The sequence below is a fragment of the Drosophila arizonae genome, chromosome 2, assembly GCF_054131065.1.
Source record: "Drosophila arizonae isolate 15081-1271.41 chromosome 2, UAZ_ARI_1.0, whole genome shotgun sequence".
Classification (NCBI taxonomy): domain Eukaryota; kingdom Metazoa; phylum Arthropoda; class Insecta; order Diptera; family Drosophilidae; genus Drosophila; species Drosophila arizonae.
Window position 1 is genome coordinate 29,791,073 of NC_142922.1, and position 20,161 is coordinate 29,811,233.

Here is a 20,161-nt window from a genome sequence, read left to right on the forward strand (position 1 = left end):
AAGTTTATTTACAACACCATAAAACTTAATTCAAATTAGACTGCTGGGCGGCAAGATATGTCCATGTTGAACTGGTTGCTCTTCGCCTAGTGCCGTTTCAGCGTACATATTCTTAAGATAACCAGGAAATGGCGTTACTGCATCAAAGTCGTCGCCTCCATCGTCGTCTGGGGGCTCGACTGCCACAAAGGATATGGCGAATCCACGGAGTGCGTTGCTTTCGTCTGTTTGAAACTTTAAAAGGAGCGTGTCGGAGTTGGAAATAATTATTGGTGGCTTGCGTTTGCCGCAGAAGCGCCCATGGATGGTGTTCATCGCGTTGCCCTCCTCGGTGACTTCCAGGAAATCGTAGTCACATCGCTCAGAAAACTCGACCTCGAAGTGAAGAAACTTGATTTTCACGCTGCTATCTGGATCCGCCTCGATGCGCCAGTCACAGTACATATTGTGCTTATAAGATCGGCTGCCGTATCGTGGATGGGAGTAGAAAATCTGCGTGTGATTCGTGGCCCGCAAGTAGCCGCCGCACTCGGATGCGAATGTCGCCTTGAAGCCTTTGCGCTGCAGTCCAGCATCCGTCTTGAGGACCATGAACAACTCATTTGTGGATGCAATCACTGCATACGGCTCCCGCCCGCCGCAGTAAATGCCCAACGTAGAGCTATTCTCGGAGCGACCATCATAGATGGCTACATAGTCGTATATGCACTCCTGATGACTCTCCACGTCGAAGTCGTGGAACGTCAGCTGGATGCGATGTCCGAGCACCGTCTGGAAGTGCCAATAGCAATAGATATTCCGCGCATAGTCGTTGGGATAGTTGGGACTGTGTAGCACGCCATACGACGAGGTGATTTCGAACTTGCACTTGGTCTCTGTGCAGTTGTGTCCGTTCTTGTTCAAAGTGTAGCCATTCCTGCAACTGCATTGGTATCCGCCAAAGGTGTTCCGGCATCTGTGTTGGCAGCCTCCGTTGTTCACTGCACACTCGTCCGCATCTGTGGAGCATGAAGTGGAGGAGGCATTGTATCACAAATCATATAAAACCGCTTTTTCTACTCACCTAGTATGAATTGGGCCGCGAACCCGCTTCGTTGTATTGTACGATCCGAGTGGAACTCCACCCGCAATACATTCTGCTCTGAGTTTACAATAGGCGGCAGCTCGTTGCCGCAGAATATGCCGATCTTCTTCAGCCGGTTGTCACGCATCTTCGAGTAGATGATGAGATAGTCATAACTGCACTTGGTATACTGGAATTTAGTGCCCTCCAGATCAAAGTGTGTGAAGTTGAGGAACACTGAGTGATGCACTGAAGTCACGATCTCCCATACACACTTCTTGGCATTGGGATACAGATCTGGATAAGATGGTGAATAAATTGTTCCGTTGGATACTGTAGCATTCACAATGCCCCCGCATGCATCTGTAATGTAGCCAAAAGATGGGAATTTATGAGAAGAGATAATAGCAGGTTGATAAGAGAAAACAAAAAAGTAGGAAGAGATAAGACGGGAAAGGATGCAAAAAGTAACTGAGAAGAGATAAGGCCGAAGTGAGAAGACGAGAACAAGAGAGTTCTGAGGTAAAAGGAGAGTAAAGCAAAGTACTTCAAATACCTTCACAGGATTTCCCATTGGCCTGGAGCTCGTAGCCAGCATGGCAGCCGCACTGGTAGCTACCCAAGGTGTTAATGCATATGTGCTGGCATCCGTGCTGCATGAATTTGCACTCGTCCACGTCCAGCATGAGTGCCGCGGAGAAGCCCAGCTTTTGGACAGAGCCATCCGACACGAACTTGATGAACATCTGATTGCTGTGAGTCCTAAAAAAGATTTAATCAATGTATTCATGTGGTCTTGAAGGATTATATTTGATTTACTCACTTGATGTTGGGCGGCAGCTTGTCGCCGCAGAAGCGTCCGATCAGCTTCGACTCGCTTCGACTGCCGTCACGTACTTCAATGTAATCATAGATACAGCTGTCGTGCTTCTCGAGCTCAAAGGACTGAAACTTGAGCGCCACCTGATGGTTGGGTGGGGCTGTAATCCGCCATATGCATTCCTTGCCAGGCATATACTCTAGCGGATAGTTGGGCGAATCTATGGACTGACCCTTGCTCAAGTGAATCTCACCACCGCAGACCACTGCAAGTTAAGTTGTGAGTTATATTGTCCCTCAATTGGTGTTTCCAACTCACCTTCAAAGCGAGCCTTAAATCCCCTATAACCCAGAGCAGCATTGCGATTAACATAATTGATCAGCATGCGACTCGTATCGGTTGTGATTATCTCGCCGCTGGAATTGCCGCAGAGGCGACGAACGAGCGGAGATCGATGCCAATAGCCGTCGCGGATTTCCAAGTAGTCCTTCGTGCAGTTCTCCGAGGACATTAGCTGCAGATCCTGCAGATGCAAAATGATCCTTTCGCCATTGGTAGCGGTAATCCGCCACTCGCAGCTGTTATCAGCGGATTCCTTAACGCCGTCATCGCCGCTGCCTTCATACTCATTGACTACACCGTTCTCCGTGTAAACATATTCAGGAGACACAATCTGCCCGCTGTTCTGCTGAAAGGTGCGTCCACAGGCGACGCACTTGTACAGCAGATTGGCCTGCAGAATGTCGCCACGACTGAGGCGGCGTCGTTGGCCCAGCTCAATTTGGGCGCCTTTCGGTAAGCCAATGGGCGTGATCGTGTCTAGATAGGGACTCCTCGAGAAGGAATTCTTGGCATAGTGCATAATGGAATTGTAGTCGTACGGCAAGAGCGGCTCGTCGAACTCCTCCGGCGACAAAACGTCGAAATTGTAGGCCTGGCCACGCATTATGTTTGCCTTGTTGATGATGATGTGCTTGTCGCGATCCCCGCGAGCGTGCTCATGATGAAACCCGATCGTGTGGCCCAGCTCGTGGATGATGATGCCGAACTTCTCGCAGTTGCGCCCAATGGAGATTGGCTGTCGCCCACTGCCATTCTTGCCCAGAAAAGAGCAGCAACTAAATTGGAAGTGCCTTGGTTAGTAATGAGGCCTATTGGACTTCAGGGCGCATTGGACTCACCCGCAACTCTTGATGGTGAAGTAAATGTAGTTGGTGTGCACCTTTGGATCGCGCTCCACAAACTTAATGCACGTGTAGTTCTCCCAGTAGCGCATCGCCTGCTTAAACAAAGCCTTGTGAGCGCCGCTGAATATGGAGTCAATCTCATATGGAATGACCCCATAGTCCCATGTACGCTCCTTGCGCACAGTGACGCCCCGTCGAAACCGTTGACTGGCTGGCAGAAAGTCATTCGACTCGTCAGCCCAGAGTAGCGGCGGCTCTTCCTTTGGATTTGCATGAGTCGGGGCAGAATCCTGTGATGGGCCATGTTGTCGGGTGTGCTTTCTGCAATGGATAGAGTGAGCATGTTAAATTCGTGCCTCATTTATTTCCATTGTTTCACTGAAGTGGGCAAAAGCCGTTTGAATAGCACAATTTAGATTGTTGACTAATTTTCGCATATTGTGGAATATTGTGGGGAAGCACGTGCCTCACCTCAAATTCAATGCGTTTGAAACTTACCGAAATGAAATCCTCTTTGCATATTCTCTTTTGATATGCTGCGCCTGAGGCCTGAGCTCTGACGTTTGTGACCTAAACTCTAGCAGTCCAGCTTCCGAATGAGTATTAGCTTGCTGTTCATATGTCACAGTTGCCTGCAGCCACAAATATTAGAGTCTTTGGAGTATTTAATATGCTGAAGGTCTTACCATGCTGTAAAAGTCCTCTGGCTGTTCCTTGAAATCAAAATTGTAGTCGTCCTCCAATGGAGCGCGTGGCCATCCCTTGCCATGTGCCTCGTTGAAGTGGAATGCGAATGCCAATGATCCCGCAAACAAATAAAACAATTTCACTTTCAATAGCATGATTCGCGTAGTCTTGTTTATTCTTAAGGCGAGTGACACGACCGTGCCGGTCCAGTTGAGAGCTATAACTGAATTCCCGAATGCAGCGATTGCCGAATTATATCGGGTGCTGAGACTCGTAAGGGTTCGCATGACACAGGTATACGAGATCACCGAAAGGGAAAGAGGGACAGCCGCTGTTAGAGCGGGAGCGTGCGGGCGAGGGCAACGAGATCGAGATATCAGGCAGGAGTTGTTGTAGCAACACGCAACGCGACGCAACCCATCGCAACCTGATCTGTCGCCATCGACAACAACAAGAACAAGGCACACGAATAGCATTCAGTTTTGGAACGCGACCGGTACTGAGCTCGGGCCATCCTCATTGGCATTTCAAAGTCGCCCATTGTCTGTTCGGCCTGTTGATTGTTTGCTTTCAATGGACTTGATTTGGGTATTCCTGTCCCTTGACATTGTCTTCTACCTGTCTACCTGAGGATTGAGCTAAGCGCGTGAGCTCTTCGAGCTGTTTTCTCAGCTCTCACCGCTGACATCGGGATCAGGTGTTGTCTTCGACATTTTAGGGCAGGTCATTAATAACACATCATAAATCCAGCAAAAGAACGAATCTTTCAATATGACCCAGCCCCGGATTCTCAAGGGTCACATTTGAGGCGTTATACTTAAGTAAAAAATGCAATTGTTGTTTCGGGTTTTTACTGTTTTAAACATTCTAATTATTAGGTAATATATTTAGTTACGTATTAAGTTGATGCAAAGAGTCATAAATGAAACATACTATACATACACATAATCCGCTCTTTTACGTATAAAATGTTGCTCTTAGGCTAAATTGAAGTATCGAAAATGCACTAGGAATAGAAAGTATTGCCCAGAAAATGCTTTGTCGTAGTATTACTCGAAGAATCTCATAGTAAGTGTAACAGGAACTTCCAAGTAACAAAAAACGAAAATAAGAAGAAAACAAAAATCGAAAATATATCAAAAAGATTACAAAAATTGCACATTGAGCTTAGAGTTGTTTTACACTAGGATAGATACCATGTACATACGGTATACATGTATAGATGGATGCCGCGTTAAGGAAGTGTTTTATGGAAGATATGAATAAATAGTATTATATGGCAACTGATTAGTGCTTATGAATGTCACACATAAATCCTTTGATATTGATACACATTAATTGGTTTTGGGTCCATTTGAGAACCGATCGAATTATTTCGTAAAGCTAACGAGTGCTGCTTCCCCTTTTTTCGCGATATGCTTGACGTGCTATACCCTAAAGATTTGTTCTGAATATCTATGTATACTTAATATTTGATTATGGTCAAAATGAAGTCTATGTATAATTATATGTTAAGAGAGCAAAATGTTGCTATATGTACGCGACGATATGCCTAAATAGTTAAATAAATTCCGTTTTAATATATTGTCATGATTTTCGTGCGTTTACAGCGTGTCCGGCGAGTCTTCCTGATCTTCCAATCTTCCTAATTCGTCCACGATGAATAGCTAATGGGTAAGATATGGCGTCCACGATATTGAGCATTCACCAGCTGGTTCTCACTGAAGTCACTGTAGTCATCCGTCTCCTCGGTATCCTCCTTGTATATGCTTTTGAGTGAGCCTGGAAAGGGTGTGACCATCTCGGAGCTGTACGAGCTCTCCATATCCTCATCGCTGTTCTTGAACGGATCAACGGCCACATACGATGCCGAGAATCCCTTCATTGGCACCGAGCTGTCCGTCTTGAAGCGCACCAGCAGCGAGTCAGTCATCGAGATGATGTCCTGTGGCAGCTGTGATGCGCAGAGGAAGACAACAGGAGTCAGACAATGAGCTATAGTCCGGCAGGTGAGCTTCAGCTTACCGAATTTCCACAGTACTGGCCATACATGGGACCGCTGGTGTCCTCCATGCCGGAGAACACCTGCACGTAGTCGTAGGTGCAGTTCTCGCTGCTCTCAATGTCGAACGTGAGGAAGATCAGCTGCACATTCCGGTTCGGCGGAGCCTGAATGGTCCACTCGCAGTCCATGTTGTCGTCGTAATCCTGGTTGCTGAATCGCGCGTGAGAATAGAATTGTTGGATCTGATTTGTGGCGCGCAGATACCCGCCGCAGGCTGCAAACAAAATAACAGAGATTAGCTTGGCTTCCGAAAGATGCTCAGTAGAATACTCACACGTCGAATGCATTGCCATAAATCCATTCATCTGCTTGTTTTTATCCGTCTTCAGCACCATATAGAGCTGGTTGGTTGTGGAAGATATGGGATAGGGTATTTTCTCGCCGCAGAATCGTCCCAGCAGGGAACTCAGCTCCGACTCCCCATCATAGATGGCTACATTATCATAGGCGCATTCCTGAACAAGGGAACAAGGAAGTATTGCAGATATGCTGTCTAATGCAGCTAGAGCTATAACTCACCTGATGCGATTCGACATTGAACTCATTAAATATGAGCTTGATGCGGTGTCCGGGCGTTGTGGAGAAGTGCCACACACAGTCGGCATTGGGCGGATAGTTGTCCGGGTAGTTGGGACTGTAGATGGTGCCGAATGAGCCCGATATCTCGTTCTTGCACTCGCCCTCCTTGCAGTCGTGCCCGTTCTCATGTAGCGAGTAGCCATTGTGGCAGAAGCAGAGGTATGAGCCAATGGTATTCCGGCACTCGTGCTGGCAGCCCCCATTGTTCACGGCACACTCGTCGATGTCCGTGAAGAATACGGCTGCGAAGCCCGTGCGCTGAATGGACTTGTCCGAGTGGAATTCAACGCGCAGCGCATTGCCGTCCGAGGTGGCGGTAGGCGGAATCGCACTGCCGCAGTAGGTACCAATGCGCTTTAGGCGATTCTCTGAGAGCTTGGAGTAGATGGTCACCGAATCGTAACCGCAGTCGGATTGTTGATGCGCAGTGCCCTCCAGATCGAAATGCGTAAAGTTCAGCGAAATTTTATGTTTGGCCGGCGCAATAATCTCCCAAACGCACTCCTTCAGCATCGGATAGGTTTCGGGGTACGAGGGCGAGGTAATTGTCCCGTTAGGATACTCGATGACACCGCCGCAGGCATCTGTAAATTGATAGAGCACACGTCGATAAGGTCATTAGCACAACAATTGATTAACGCGCCTAATGTGCCGGATGCGGGCGCAGCACCCACAGCAGCCAGAGTAACAGCCACAATGACCAAAACAACAGCAACAACAACAACAACAACAACAACAATGACTTACCCTCGCAATGCTTCTTATCGCTGTGCAGTTCGTAGCCAATGTGGCAGCTGCACTCGTAGCCGCCAAGCGTGTTGATGCACTCGTGCTCGCAGCCATGATTTTGCGTCTCGCACTCGTCAACCTCCTTCATGAATACGGCCGAGAAGCCCGCCTTCTGCACCGATGTGTCCGACACAAATTTCACGTACATCGAATTGCCACTTGACCTGAATGAGTGACGATGAACAAAGCAGAGTTGGTTTGAGTGGATGTGCAACGATGCTGATGTGGTTGTAAATGTGGATGTGGATGTGACCAGCCATTGGCATGGGCATGGCAGGGGCATGGGCATGGGCAGGGGCATGGGCACTCACTGTCGGCACTCACTTCATGTTCGGTGGCGGCTTGTAGCCACAGAAAACGCCAATTAGCGGCGCATCCTGAGCGGGTCCGTCTCGCACTTCGACATAGTCGTAGACACAGCTATCATGGTTTTCGACCTCAAACGACTGGAATTTCAGCGCCACTTGAAAGCCCTTTGGCACTGAAATTTTCCACACGCACTCCTTGTTTGGCAAATAGTCGAGCGGATAGTTGGGCGACTCCAAACGGCCCTCCGAGTCATCCACGGACAGTTCGCCTCCGCATACAACTAGACAAGAGCAATGTCACAAATTTGTTGTTTATTTTACTATCTATCTCTTTCTCTCTCTCTCTCTGTTTTTTACTTACCATCGAACTCTGCTTTGAAGCCGCGATAGCCGTCGGCACGATGGGAATTCACATAGGTGAGGAGCATGCGACTGGATTGCGTGGTGATCACCTCGCTGGCCACCTTGCCGCAGAAGCGTCCAATTAGCGGCGACTTGAAGTAGTAGCCATCGCGTATTTCCAGATAGTCCGTCTCGCAGTTGTTCGACTTGAATATATTCTAATGGAATGATGGAAATATATAATCATAAATCACTGTCAGAATTGGTCTCCTCTCTCCTCCTACCATGTCCTCGAGTCGCAGGACCACGCGCTCGCCATGCGTTGCCGTTACGCGCCATTCGCAGTGTTCGGTCTCGTTGCTGACGGCTCCGGCCGTATAGAAGACGGGGCTGGCAAAGAGGCCCGTGCTCTCCTGGAACGTGCGACCGCACTTGGGGCACTTGTACAGCAGATTGGCCTGGGCAATGTCGCCCTGGCTAAGCCGCAAGCGCTGGCCAATCTCTGGCCTCTTGCGACCCTTGACTTCGATGGGCAATATTGTATCCAGATAGGTGCCCTTGGAGAAGGTGTTGCGTGCGTAGTGCATAATCGAATCATAATCGTAGGCCATGCCCAGCGAATTAACCTCATCCACAGACAGCATGTTAAAATTGTAGTCCTGCCCCTTCATTATATTGTTGTGCTCAATCACCACGTGCTTCTCGCGATCCGGGCGCGTGTGCTCGTGCCAGAAGCCCACCACGTGACCCAATTCATGCACCACAATGCCAAACTTGTCGCAGTTACGGCCAATTGAAATTGCCTGTGGTCCATTGCCTCGCTTGCCAACAAACGAACAGCATCTGTGTGGATAAGCGCAATGGAATATAATTTGAAATTTGAATACCTCAGACGTTGGACTTACATCAGTCTGACAAAGACTAAATAACTTAGTACACTTTTATTAAATATACATATATTTTTGTATGAAAAATATGTTGCAGTTACCAGAGTAAAAAATATTGTAAATCTAAAGCGAACAATAAATTTCTCCCTTTCAATCTTTGAAAATAAGATTTTATATTCGTTTACATTGCACAGGAATATATTGGCTTTCTTTTACATTTCATTTGCTCGTCCGTCTTATTTGAGCCTAAGGGATTGAAATTTGTAGTACTTATGTACCCTTATGTCTTATAAAGTTGTAAGTATATTTACGATACGTCCACTGGGATTTCCTCTAAGTATTTCTTCTAAATATTTCCTGTAAGTATTTCCTCAAGAATTTCTTCTAATTATTTCTAATTATTTCCTCTAAGTATTTCTTCCAAGTATATTCCCTACGTATTTCCTCTAAGGATGTCCTCTTTGAATTTCTGATAAGTAAGTCCTCTGTCTTTGATGCTCAGCTGTGCGACATTAGGTCTGGGTGAATGAAGAAATGCTGCAGCTGCCGTTTATATAGGGTTACTTTCACTCAAAGCCTAAGTCACTATCAATGGGATCGCTCTTTGCTCTAGCTTGGTTTTACTCAAATATAAATACCAAATGACTAGCATCTTAAGTCATCTTAAGTAATACGTACTATATATTATGTAGCCTTTCTTCGTGGCTGTGTTCTACAACAAAATAGACTTTTCATGGCAATACTGAATAGCACTATATATAAATAATATTTGGACTCGGTTTTTAACTTTAAATAGCTGCAACTTTTCTGAATGAGCAACATTATATTTAATAATTTAGAAAATTGATTATATTGAATAATTAATGATATTTCATCATATTTTCATGATATTTTTACTGCATATTTGAATTTTTAAAATCAACATAAAACTGAATTAAAACTGAATACGATTTGTTAACACACTTCTATTCGACTTAAATTAAATATGGAAATTTCGACTAAAGCTAAAAAGTTCTTATCCTAAAGTGTTAAAAATAAAGTTGATAATCGTATGTACATATATCTGCTCATAGAGATTTGATTTGTAATCTTACCCGCAACTGCGTATGGTGAATACTATGTAATTGGGATGGATTTCCGCGTCGCGCTCCACAAACTTGATGCACGTAGAGTTCTCCCAGTGGCGCATGGCCTGTTTGAAGAGGGCTTTGTGCAGGCCGCTGAAGTTGCCGTCGATCTCGTAGGGGATGACACCGTAATCCCAAATGCGCTCCTTTTTGGCGGTTACAGCACGCGCCACGCGATTGCGATGCTGCGGCCGCTTCAGGTTGCTGTGCAAGGCGACAATGTGCATGAGGGGTAGTGGGAAGGCGAGAGGGTGGTAAGAGAGAATGAGTTGTGGTCATATTAAAATATTCTGCGCAGCAGTTGTGGACCATTCAAACAAGAGTTGGTTATGCATGGCGTATGTGTAATTTTAATTGCCGCCAGTTATCCAAAAATGTTGGCTTAAACTTTTTGGCACGCGGATTGCTATTAAAATTCATAACTTTCAACGCCATCCACTTTTATTTTGATGAATTGTGTGTGTGTGTTGTGGTTGGGTGTGCGTGAATATGAAATGAGTGCTGTATGTGGAAAGTTTATGGACCAAACCTCTGAATTGAATGGCCAGTAATTTACAGCGGGCAGGAAATGGTACCGGAAACGGATGTGGTGCTTGCGGTTGCTGCCATGGAATGGTAACTGTAAACTTACTCTGTATCTGGCACTTGAGTCTCTGCCAGTTCAATATTATGGCCATTTATATTCTCAGTTCGCTGCCCATTATCAGCCTGCGCCTGCGTCGGGGAAACACTTAGAGGCGACGCCGTGCTGCGGCCTCGGCCTCGACCTCGACCTCGACGATGCTGGCGATGCTTCTGCTTCTTGTGTAGATGCTGCTGGTGGTGGTGCTGGCGCTGGTGTGAATGATGGCCCTGCGGAAGATTGAGCTCCTCACGGAGTCGCTGCACTTTGCTTGCATACTCCGCCCACTGACTATTGGTCCTGTGTTTGAATATAATTACGATAAAATCTCCTAGACACTCGATTCCAGACAACTCACCGATGCTTGGGGCCGCGCCTGTGCCTCCTGCGCACTATGCCCTGTGCATGCAAGAAGTCCACATCGTCGTCCAGGTGCATGCCATTGCCCCCGGCATTGCTGTACACGTTGGCCATTGTCGATCTCTGCGTGGGCAGCGACGTCGGCACAATATGTTGACGTCGCTCTGCGACAAAGTTATTGCCCGAATCGTCCTCAATGTCCTTATTGTTCGATTGTATTTTCCGTGTGTCCACGTTGCGGAGCAGCGCCTGTGATTTGTTGAACTGCAGCAATGCGGGAGCGAGACTCAGCTCCACATTAGATGCAGTCCGATGCCGCTGGACTGCCTGGCGCTCCGGCTGGGTCAACACCTCATTCTTGTAGCTGGGCGGATGCGCAATGTCCGAGGGGGTCTCTGGGGCGGTCTGCTTTAATGGTTCGTTGGCGCTCTGCAATGCCAGATAAAAATAGTGATGGTCGGAAGTCCGCTTAGGCCTTCGGCCAACTTACCAGGCTGACATCATTGTTGCTAATGCCGCTGGCTTTGGTCAGTGGCTGTCCTGTTGTGTGGCCAGCTGCACCCGCGCTGGGCAGTTTCGTTTTTTTGCGTATGATGTCCGTCAGGCCCTCCTCCTCCACCTGCAGGCCCTCGTTGTAGACTTCCTGCTTCAGTTTTTCTAGGTCCAGTTGAAAGGTCGCATTGTATTTGGTGGGCTCCGGCGCATCCGCTGACATGTGCTCAGCCGGCCCATTCGACAAAAGCCGTTCCACCGACTCCATTTCCAGCTCCTCGTCGTCGATTGGTGTGTGAGCCACCAGAGGGCCGCCATCGGGCAGCGCAATATCTCCCATGAAGCCGCCTGCAAGATAAATGATGTTCCATTTTAACAGAATTAGAGTAAACGCTAGCGAGCTGCTCGTATCATAACTAACATGTGGCTTTAATTATAGCATGTTCTCGACAAGACAGCCGACACAGAAGACATAAATTTGTATTTTAATTGAAATTTCATGTGGCTTTCCTGCTCGTCGGGCTAGGCCCAATAAAACCTGGGATAATGCGTCCCGCTCGTAATTTATAATTTATACAAACAACGATGCTGCGTACTGCGTGGCTGCCAGGACGAATAGCTGGAGCAGGAGCAGGAGCTGCAGCTGGAGCTGGAATTGCAGCACAACAGACAGACTTTTGTTTGCCTAGCGGTTGGATAGACATTGTATATCCATTTAATCAGCACATCAGTGCAGCCGTGGCCGGACGGACACTTTGTTTACTTGGGCCGTCGCAGCGATACGCGTCGCATGCATATTGTGGACACACATGTGGCCAACATACAACAGACAACAGACAACAGCCAATAGCCAACAGACATCAGACAACAGCCGACGTCAGCCACAGCCAGAGGCGACTGTTGGCCATTATATCGGGCAAAAGTTTTCTGTATCGAGCAACAAAAAAAGTCATTTAATACGGAAAATATGAATTTGTTGCCACATATCAGTCTGGGCATGTTAAATAAAATTAATTAAGTGTGTTTGTTATACAACATAAAGGAGAGCCAATTGGGGCTGACGGCAGATTATTCACCCCAGCAGTAGTGGATTTTGTTAAAGCTTTCCATAACTTTAAAAGCTTGTCATTTAATAACGATAATCATATTTTTCAATACCCAATTGTATCATATTATCAGTGTATTTATTATGCACAAGAATTGAGCTTCAAGCAATCGAGTTGAGTATTTCAATGTGAAGTACGCACATATATACTGTTCTCTAGAGAGTGCTGCTATGTACATAGGTACATCCATATATCAAATATAGTAGTCTATGTAGAATAAATTATAAATAAATCTTGCATTGGGGCGATTCAAGGTGGGCGAATGTTTGTTAACGGTATTTGACTTCTGTAGACCGCTTAACGTGACCCACATTCGGCGCCATGTCGGTGCAGTCGCATAGAATCTGCTATCTCAGTTGCAGCAGCTGGGGGCAATATGATTATTGCCAATGCTGCCGCAAATTCAATAAGCTTTAAGCCAAGGGGGAATGCCACTCTCTGACGCTCTAACAACTGGGTCAACACTTGCGCTGGGAGCTGAGCACATAAAATACTCCGGCTTCCACGTCAGATACGCATGCAATTGCCTATAAGAGTTGTTTTACACTTTTCTCAACTTTGCGGCCGAGCTTATATCACAACGAGCAACCAGGCTCATGACCCACGCTGGCAGAACGCTGCATAGCTTTAGCATGAACATAGCTGCTCGCTGTATTAATTAAGTGGGCTACTAATACCTACATCGGTGCAAACCTTACCCTTGTAATCGGTGGGGACTCGCTTTGTAATGCTCGAGAAATCATTTAATTGATTTCAGCAATTGGGTATGCATTCAATCTGCATGAGAAACTTCCATTAGATAATCGTTAAATATTGATGATTCTACATAGTTCAGAAAATGGAAGATAACTAACTTTTTTTTTGTTGAAAGTTTGATCTATAGGGATGGCAATTCATCTATCATTCTCTTTCTGAAAGTATCAGATAAATGTTATATTTAATAATATTATTTAAATTTCATTCCACCATCTTTTCGATAGGCTCTTAAGCTGTCGCATTAATGTTCTATTTAATAAAGTTAACAAAATTATATAAGCTAGCATCGGGTATCCCTATGAAACTCTAAGATACATCGTTTTAAATATTTATTCTTAGTACTTATTTATTATATTTATATTCAATTTAGACTTCAATGCTGTGCCCTAGAATATTTGCAGCTATATTTTCGAAGCTTTTGACACTCTCATTTCATACTTAAATAAATTAAAATTTCTGTTTATGTTGACAGAGAAAAATAGAATTTTTTTTTTTTTTTTTTACAAGGAAAATATAAATTGATTTTTTGCATGATTTTTGACAACAATGTTAAACAAAATATTTAGGCGAAATTGAAATTGAATAGCAAGCTCTTATTAAAAATAAAAATGTATCTATGTAGAGCAATATTGCAGGCCATCATATTTTAAAGGGGTTTGGCATAGGCTATTTCAAATAATTTTAAACATATTTAATATACTCTGGCATCACTTCATTGCAATAAAGCCAAAGCTCAATTAGTCTCAACGATTGCAGCTCCGCTTCATGCCAGCTTTATATACAAATGTAAATATCTCATTTGTTTTAATTTGTTTGCTAGATATTAAATAAAACCACAATACGCATTGGTTTAGTTATGAAGTAAATTAAATTACATTGCTATACATTTATGCCTCTCTTGCTTTTGTTATGTTCCCTGCAAATAAATTTAACTTTTGTATTTGTATGAATTTGTAAGCATCCACTCTTGTGAGATATCTAAATTAAGCCACATAAATCATAAACATATGTAGAAGTGAGCAATGCTGATTAATAAGGAATGTCTGCAGTTTGCAGGTAGTTTGTCATCGTTGTTAATGATCTGTAAATCGCATTAGGCATGCCAACTTGTCCAATGAAATGCCATCAAGTATTAATTAATTGGAGGCAAGGACTCTTACAAAATGGCGGCGATATTAAATAATCAATGTCAATTAAATGCTTTCGGATGCAAACACATTCCGTGCGTGGTATGAAACTGGACCTAAATGAGCAATAAGGGCCAAGGCTGAATATTTGATGTGAACTTTAATTGAATTGCATTAGCCAGAGGCAAAGGAAAAATAAATCTAGATTGAAAATCTCTAAAAGTCAAGTTATTCAAATTATTATCGAATTTTATTTGAATTAATTGGGTTATATTTGACATTCTCTACTTTGGAGCAAGAAATTCAATTACGGACGCAATTGATATAAAGGCCAAGGATATGCATGTTTGTATGTATGTATTCCTATGTATTCCTAACACGTTCATAGGACCGAATGCAATGCAAAAATTTTGTTATCTGCATGCAAATATTTAATGATATGCAGCTGAGCAATACCCTGAGTTATACCCTGTAAATGTTATTGCAATTAGAGTAGGATAGGGTATCAATAAATAATTGATAATTATATTGAGGAATTTTACACAATTTGCTAGGGATATTTTGTATAATTTTTATACTCTAAAATTTTTCTAGCAACCCGCTGTGACGGGTTTTTGTATAGGGTATCATTTTTACGTAGCACGAAAAAATCCGAAGAATATAGTAAAAAATATTTGTATATGGCAGGTACAATTGAAAGGGGTGCACAGGACGTGCACAGCGTACAACATGACGTATGATTGATAAGCAATTCTGATGAATTTCTGCAGAATAAAACTGGAAAATAAAACAAAAATAAATATGGGGGGGGGGGGGGGGGGGTCAAATGAGAAAACGCTTCGTTTGGCATTTAAGTCAGTTGGCAGAGCAAAGGATAGCAAAAATCTGCGACGGAAATTCAGTGAAAAGCCAATGCACTTTGAAGCACAGCAGGCGAGAAAACTTGCACATAATGCGTCACAAATCCCACAGATGGCACTGGCAGTCGTCGAGTAATAGCCTCTGAAACCTCTGTGAGCGAGCGAGAGCCAACGGGCATTCAAAAGAACAAAAAGAAATCTAGCGCCGGGCGACGCACACTGAAAAAAAAAGCACAAGAGAGCAAACGTGCGTGGCTTACAGTCCGTGTACAATTTCATTACATTTAAGTTAAATGCCTTTAGCTGGTGCCTTTATTCGTCCAGTTTGGACGCCTGGCTGGCTGGCTAGCTGGTTGGCTGGCTGGTGCGTCCGGCAGACAAACACAAGTTCGCACAAGTGAAAGTAATTAAATTTTTGAGCCACGCCCAGGCTCCCGCCCCCGTCGAGCAACGTTCACACTAACGAACTGACGCCGAAACGTGCCGCATGGCGCTCTGTAGCTGCCTTTTAGTGGATGCTGAGTCCAGACACCGAGTGGAACCCCTTTTTTATGGCCACCACAAACATGTTAACACATTTGCCAAGTTGCAGTTTTTGGACCAATGTTTCGCAGCGGCCGGCCTGTTTATGAGCTTTCACGCGTTCGGAACAGAATTTAATTAAAAATAAACTATCCACTCCCTCCAATTGCTACGCAGTCGATAATGTGATGTACACACACTCACACAACAACAAATCGCCAACACATATATTTATGCTATATATGTACGTATATAACGAGAGCAATATGCTGTATCAGCCTCTGTATCGGCCTCGTTTACGCATCAAGCTGTTTGTGGGTCAAAATTAAATAATGAAAGAGCTTATCCAACTGTCCCCCAAATGATTGTCAGCTTTATATTGCTGCCAATAAGCTGCCATAAGGGAAATAATTCAAGTACTATAGTATATACATAGATATGCTCACATAAATTCCAAGCGATTGCACAAGCCAACAAAATTTAACTGCTCGACCAAGTGATTTGTGGATGACTATTTGATCCTTTCACATGCCAGCTCGTATTCACCCACGAATGTCATTTTGCCAAAATATATATATAGCTGTTGTATAAAAAGCGGAAATCCATTTGCATCCACTGTATATATCCATCGGGCTATAACAATAGAGTTGCAATTGCAGCACAGGGCAGGACCTTTCAGATTGGCCAGACATACAAATTATCAGACCTAAATTATGTTGTAATGTTTGGCCAGCAAACAAATAGATGAAGCGAACCAATGTTTGTTCAGCTCGAAAAACAAAATGAAAGCATCTACTCATATGCCTCTATTCAGAAGCCATGCAAATAAAGGCATTCACACGTGGGCAAATATAATAATACAGACATTTCCACACTTTTTCTCTTTTTCGGCTTAGCGACTGACTGGAAGCGACTATTTCATAAAATTCGGAAATGTAAACAATAGAGATATAGAGTTTCAGCAAGGCTTTTCACTGGCGTACAGAACACTAGACTCGAAAAATTTAGTTTTTTTTTTGTATTATCAAAAAGGACTCTTGAAAGCCCTGTTTACTCTTTGTAACTCTCAAATTACTACATATTTTATATTTCATTTTACTAATATTCACAATAGTTTGTAATATGAATTAACAATGTACAATTAACACATATACATAAATAACATACAAATATTCATGTCATATAAAACAATTAAAATAAGCGCATTAATATACGGAATATGAACCATTTTGAAAACTTTGTTTGCTAAATTCGAGTCAAGCTCTTGATAAATAATCACGTTTGCATTTTACATTCTATTTACACCCTGAAGCCATTGAGTTGTTTGGCGGAACAGCTTATAATTGCTCTTAGACAAAGTTCCTTTAAGTTATATTTTTGTATGTTGCATCCATGATAGCTGTTGGTTCTATTCCTTGAAGAAAGAAAGTTGTCTTCAAGTGCGTTACACCTATATATATTTTCATTTCCGCCTATTATTAACATTACCTATACGAATAGTACGACTAATATACAATGTACAATTTAGTGAGTGCAGCTGGAAGTCGAAAAAGTCCATAGAGTCCATACACCATAGTATGTATATATTCAGGATAAGAACAATGTTCGTCAATTCGTGTAACCGCAATTCAGTTCATCCGTCCGAGTGAGCACAGCGCACCAATAAAACTAGAAACTTGACAAGTATACTCGTGTATAGAATACAATTTTGTTTTGATAACTCATCATTGCTCATTATTTTCTTATTATCGATACACATCGATTATTTTGTGTGGGTTTCTAAACACAACTTAAAGTAGGTTTATTCATATTGAATTTGTAGGTTACTGAATGATTACATATACTTTGTAAATTTGGCATCATTATGTTCAGAAAGTTTAATTTAGAATAAATTTGATGGATATCCAATATATGTATATGTCAAAAAGAAGTGCAGAATGAATGGAATATGAGCATTTTACATGGTTCAGGGTATCTTCTAGTCGGGGAGTTCCAACCGACCCAAACACATACTCGTTCTTTTGAGCCTTGTGTTTGCATAGTGAAAAATAGTTATTGTAAATAAAAATTTGTATGGCCAGACGAAATTGAATGATTTGAATGGAAATTGAGGCGAAGCCCTTTAATGAAAAAAATCGTTTTAAATTAAAGCAGAGTTTGAAACGTTGAATTAATTGCATATGACAATTATTATCGGCAGCGCGGCAAGGGTAAGGTAAGTGGGGTGTGACAGTTTCTAATTAATTTATTTGTAAAACCTTCATACCAAGACCTCCATGCCGTAATTCAATAAGAATCATCGCCCATTATTTACGGTCACGCTACCCCCTGTTTTGTTCTGTGTTATCAATTTAAAGAGCTAACTCAAATTGAAAATATTAAATTGATGCACTGAAGACTTTCGAGCATTTACATGCGAGTGAGAGGCCTATTAAAGTGCCGTCGCCTGTTCGTTTGAAAACCTCTATTGCTGTTTCAAGTTGCCATGTGAGTGACGGGAATTCATAGATGCAACGGCAGAGCACATCGAGCCACAATCGGGCCAATTTTTGAGTTGGCCAAACAGATTTATGATGGACAACTGTGGGCCGTGGACTCTGCATACAGCGCCGCCGCTGCCAGAGCTGGCCACTTTGCACCTACCACAAATGCAGTAAGTATATTCCATGGCTGAGTGCGCAGAAAAATAAAAACAAAGGAGATAAGTGAAATATGAATCTGCGTGTTCTGTTTTCTCTTTTTTTTTTCTTTACTAAAAACATTTCATTTTTAGAAAACTTTGCCATTGAGTGCAAAATATTTGGTGCTTAGCTTCACAAATTGAAATGCGGCGAGAAAACATTCATCGCGGCCACATGATGCATATATGTGGCGCATACATGGGTGATTGAGTGTGCATGTGTGTGCTGTGCACCTACACACAGTTCGCACGAACTTTATTACTATATTGCGACCAGGCAGCCGGCCCGTGGGTTCAATAAACTCGCAATGCACCTAACACAGCCTCCACTTGCCCTCTCTAAATATCTTCGTCTGGCGCTCGTTGTTGCATTTGATAATTGTGCCCTGACAAAAGCAGCAGCAAATTCTGAGTTTATTTTTGAAAACATATATTTCGCCAGCGGAATGTCAAAGCAAGCAAAAAAAAAAAAACAAAAAACAAAAATAAAAGAAATATGAGGAAAAGTTGACGATATAAATTGCAGGCCCAGTGCAGGAGAAACAAGTAGAAGTAAGGATATTTGACATTGCCTAAAGATCATATAGATTACATATATTTAAGCCGGCCTACGGTTCGGTACGGTACAAGTAATAATTATCTTAATAAATAAAGCTTAAACTATTATGATAAATGCAATCAATGTGTCTAATATTCCCAGCTAATAATTTAATAATTTACTTACCTCATTTATCAAGGGATTTATCAAAGTTAATTTAAAGCTCTTTGTAGAATTAAACCCAAATTATATAATAAAATCTACTTGAACTCAAGATTATAGCAAATGTTTAATAGACTAAGGGCCTCTCAAATTGTGGGATGCAGAACATGTCTGTATGGGATGTTACGGACATAGTAATAACAATTTCCCTATGACTGCAGAGCTCTAAATATTATTTGAAAATCAAAACAATTCAATTGAAGAATTGGGTTATTAGATTTGTTCGCATTCAACTTGAACATATCTCGCCTTTAGTTATTTACGATTTTAAGACAGTTCGATTTTATTAAATTAAGTGAACTTTTTATTTGATTGGGATTCAAAGACAAGCGATATGCTCTGCACGAACTGAACAATGACTACAGAAATTTGCTTTAAAAGCCTGTCAGATGCATGTTTGGACTTTGTTTCTTGCTGAGCCGGCTTGATTCAATTTCGGCTTGGCATATAAATTCAGTTTGGAGATCTTTCAATTTGCTTTGCTAACCAAACGACAGACGCATCTGGAGCAGCACCAGCACCAGCACCAGCACCAGCAGCAGCAGCAATATCCGCAAAAAATACAACAAAAAATTCAGAGCAATGCAAAACGCATGCAATTCGCTTTTCAGCTGTCGTTTGCCATTTGCCACAAGTCAAAAATCACGCAAACTGTTGAAGAGCTGCTCATAAATTGCAGCTTAGTCCGAGCAACAGTTTTTGTTTCTGCAAAACATCCAGAGTTTTAAGCAATTAAAGAAATATTAGCAAAAGGATATTATTATAATCTGCGTAGCACACACCCGCAGCTTAACTTTTTCTTATGTATATATATATATACTATGATTCCTATATCTGTATGTATGTACGCGTGTTTGTTCGACTCTTCAAATCTGAAGTTCACTTTAGCTAGCTTTTGAGCTTGCTTTTTGCATTAAGCTGACTTATTTATGCAAAATTTGCATAAACAATGATTTCCAGAGCAGCAACAGCAAAAGCTACAGCAAAACACATTTTACAGTTTTACATAATGCAGAATAAAT

The 20,161-nt window shown here is 42.9% G+C and overlaps 2 protein-coding genes and 1 long non-coding RNA gene across 5 annotated transcripts in view; all 3 read right to left on the reverse strand.

Moving 5' to 3' along the window:
- Nucleotides 1-30: 30 nt before the first annotated feature.
- On the reverse strand, nt 31-4,233 carry tld (tolloid). The gene is made up of 8 exons (XM_018012818.2): nt 3,757-4,233; nt 3,569-3,702; nt 3,065-3,391; nt 2,202-3,001; nt 1,887-2,148; nt 1,620-1,825; nt 1,064-1,426; nt 31-998 (listed from the first exon to the last, which is right to left on the reverse strand). Exons 1-8 carry the CDS (start codon nt 4,231-4,233, stop codon nt 31-33), a joined length of 3,537 nt encoding a protein of 1,178 aa, XP_017868307.2.
- Nucleotides 4,234-4,591: 358 nt separating this feature from the next.
- tok (tolloid-like protein 1 tolkin) overlaps nt 4,592-20,161 on the reverse strand; it is a 31,858-nt gene continuing 16,288 nt past the window's right edge. For both annotated transcript variants that reach the window (XM_018012419.2, XM_089462334.1), the window contains 12 exons: nt 11,327-11,676; nt 10,835-11,265; nt 10,486-10,776; nt 9,822-10,058; nt 8,125-8,683; nt 7,860-8,058; nt 7,515-7,779; nt 7,149-7,354; nt 6,342-6,985; nt 6,097-6,277; nt 5,783-6,036; nt 4,592-5,711 (listed from right to left, as the gene is read on the reverse strand). In XM_018012419.2, the coding sequence (XP_017867908.1) occupies nt 5,403-5,711; nt 5,783-6,036; nt 6,097-6,277; nt 6,342-6,985; nt 7,149-7,354; nt 7,515-7,779; nt 7,860-8,058; nt 8,125-8,683; nt 9,822-10,058; nt 10,486-10,776; nt 10,835-11,265; nt 11,327-11,676 (3,926 nt within the window). In that variant the 3' untranslated portion in view covers nt 4,592-5,402. The remainder of the gene's footprint in view (nt 5,712-5,782; nt 6,037-6,096; nt 6,278-6,341; nt 6,986-7,148; nt 7,355-7,514; nt 7,780-7,859; nt 8,059-8,124; nt 8,684-9,821; nt 10,059-10,485; nt 10,777-10,834; nt 11,266-11,326; nt 11,677-20,161) is intronic.
- LOC149270715 (uncharacterized) lies at nt 8,780-9,809 on the reverse strand. 2 transcript variants are annotated; one of them, XR_016268637.1, is made up of 3 exons: nt 9,406-9,809; nt 9,039-9,336; nt 8,780-8,973 (listed from the first exon to the last, which is right to left on the reverse strand). It is a non-coding gene; the product is annotated as an uncharacterized LOC149270715 (long non-coding RNA). The 2 variants fall into 2 exon arrangements; XR_016268634.1 differs by having other exon boundaries at nt 9,039-9,809.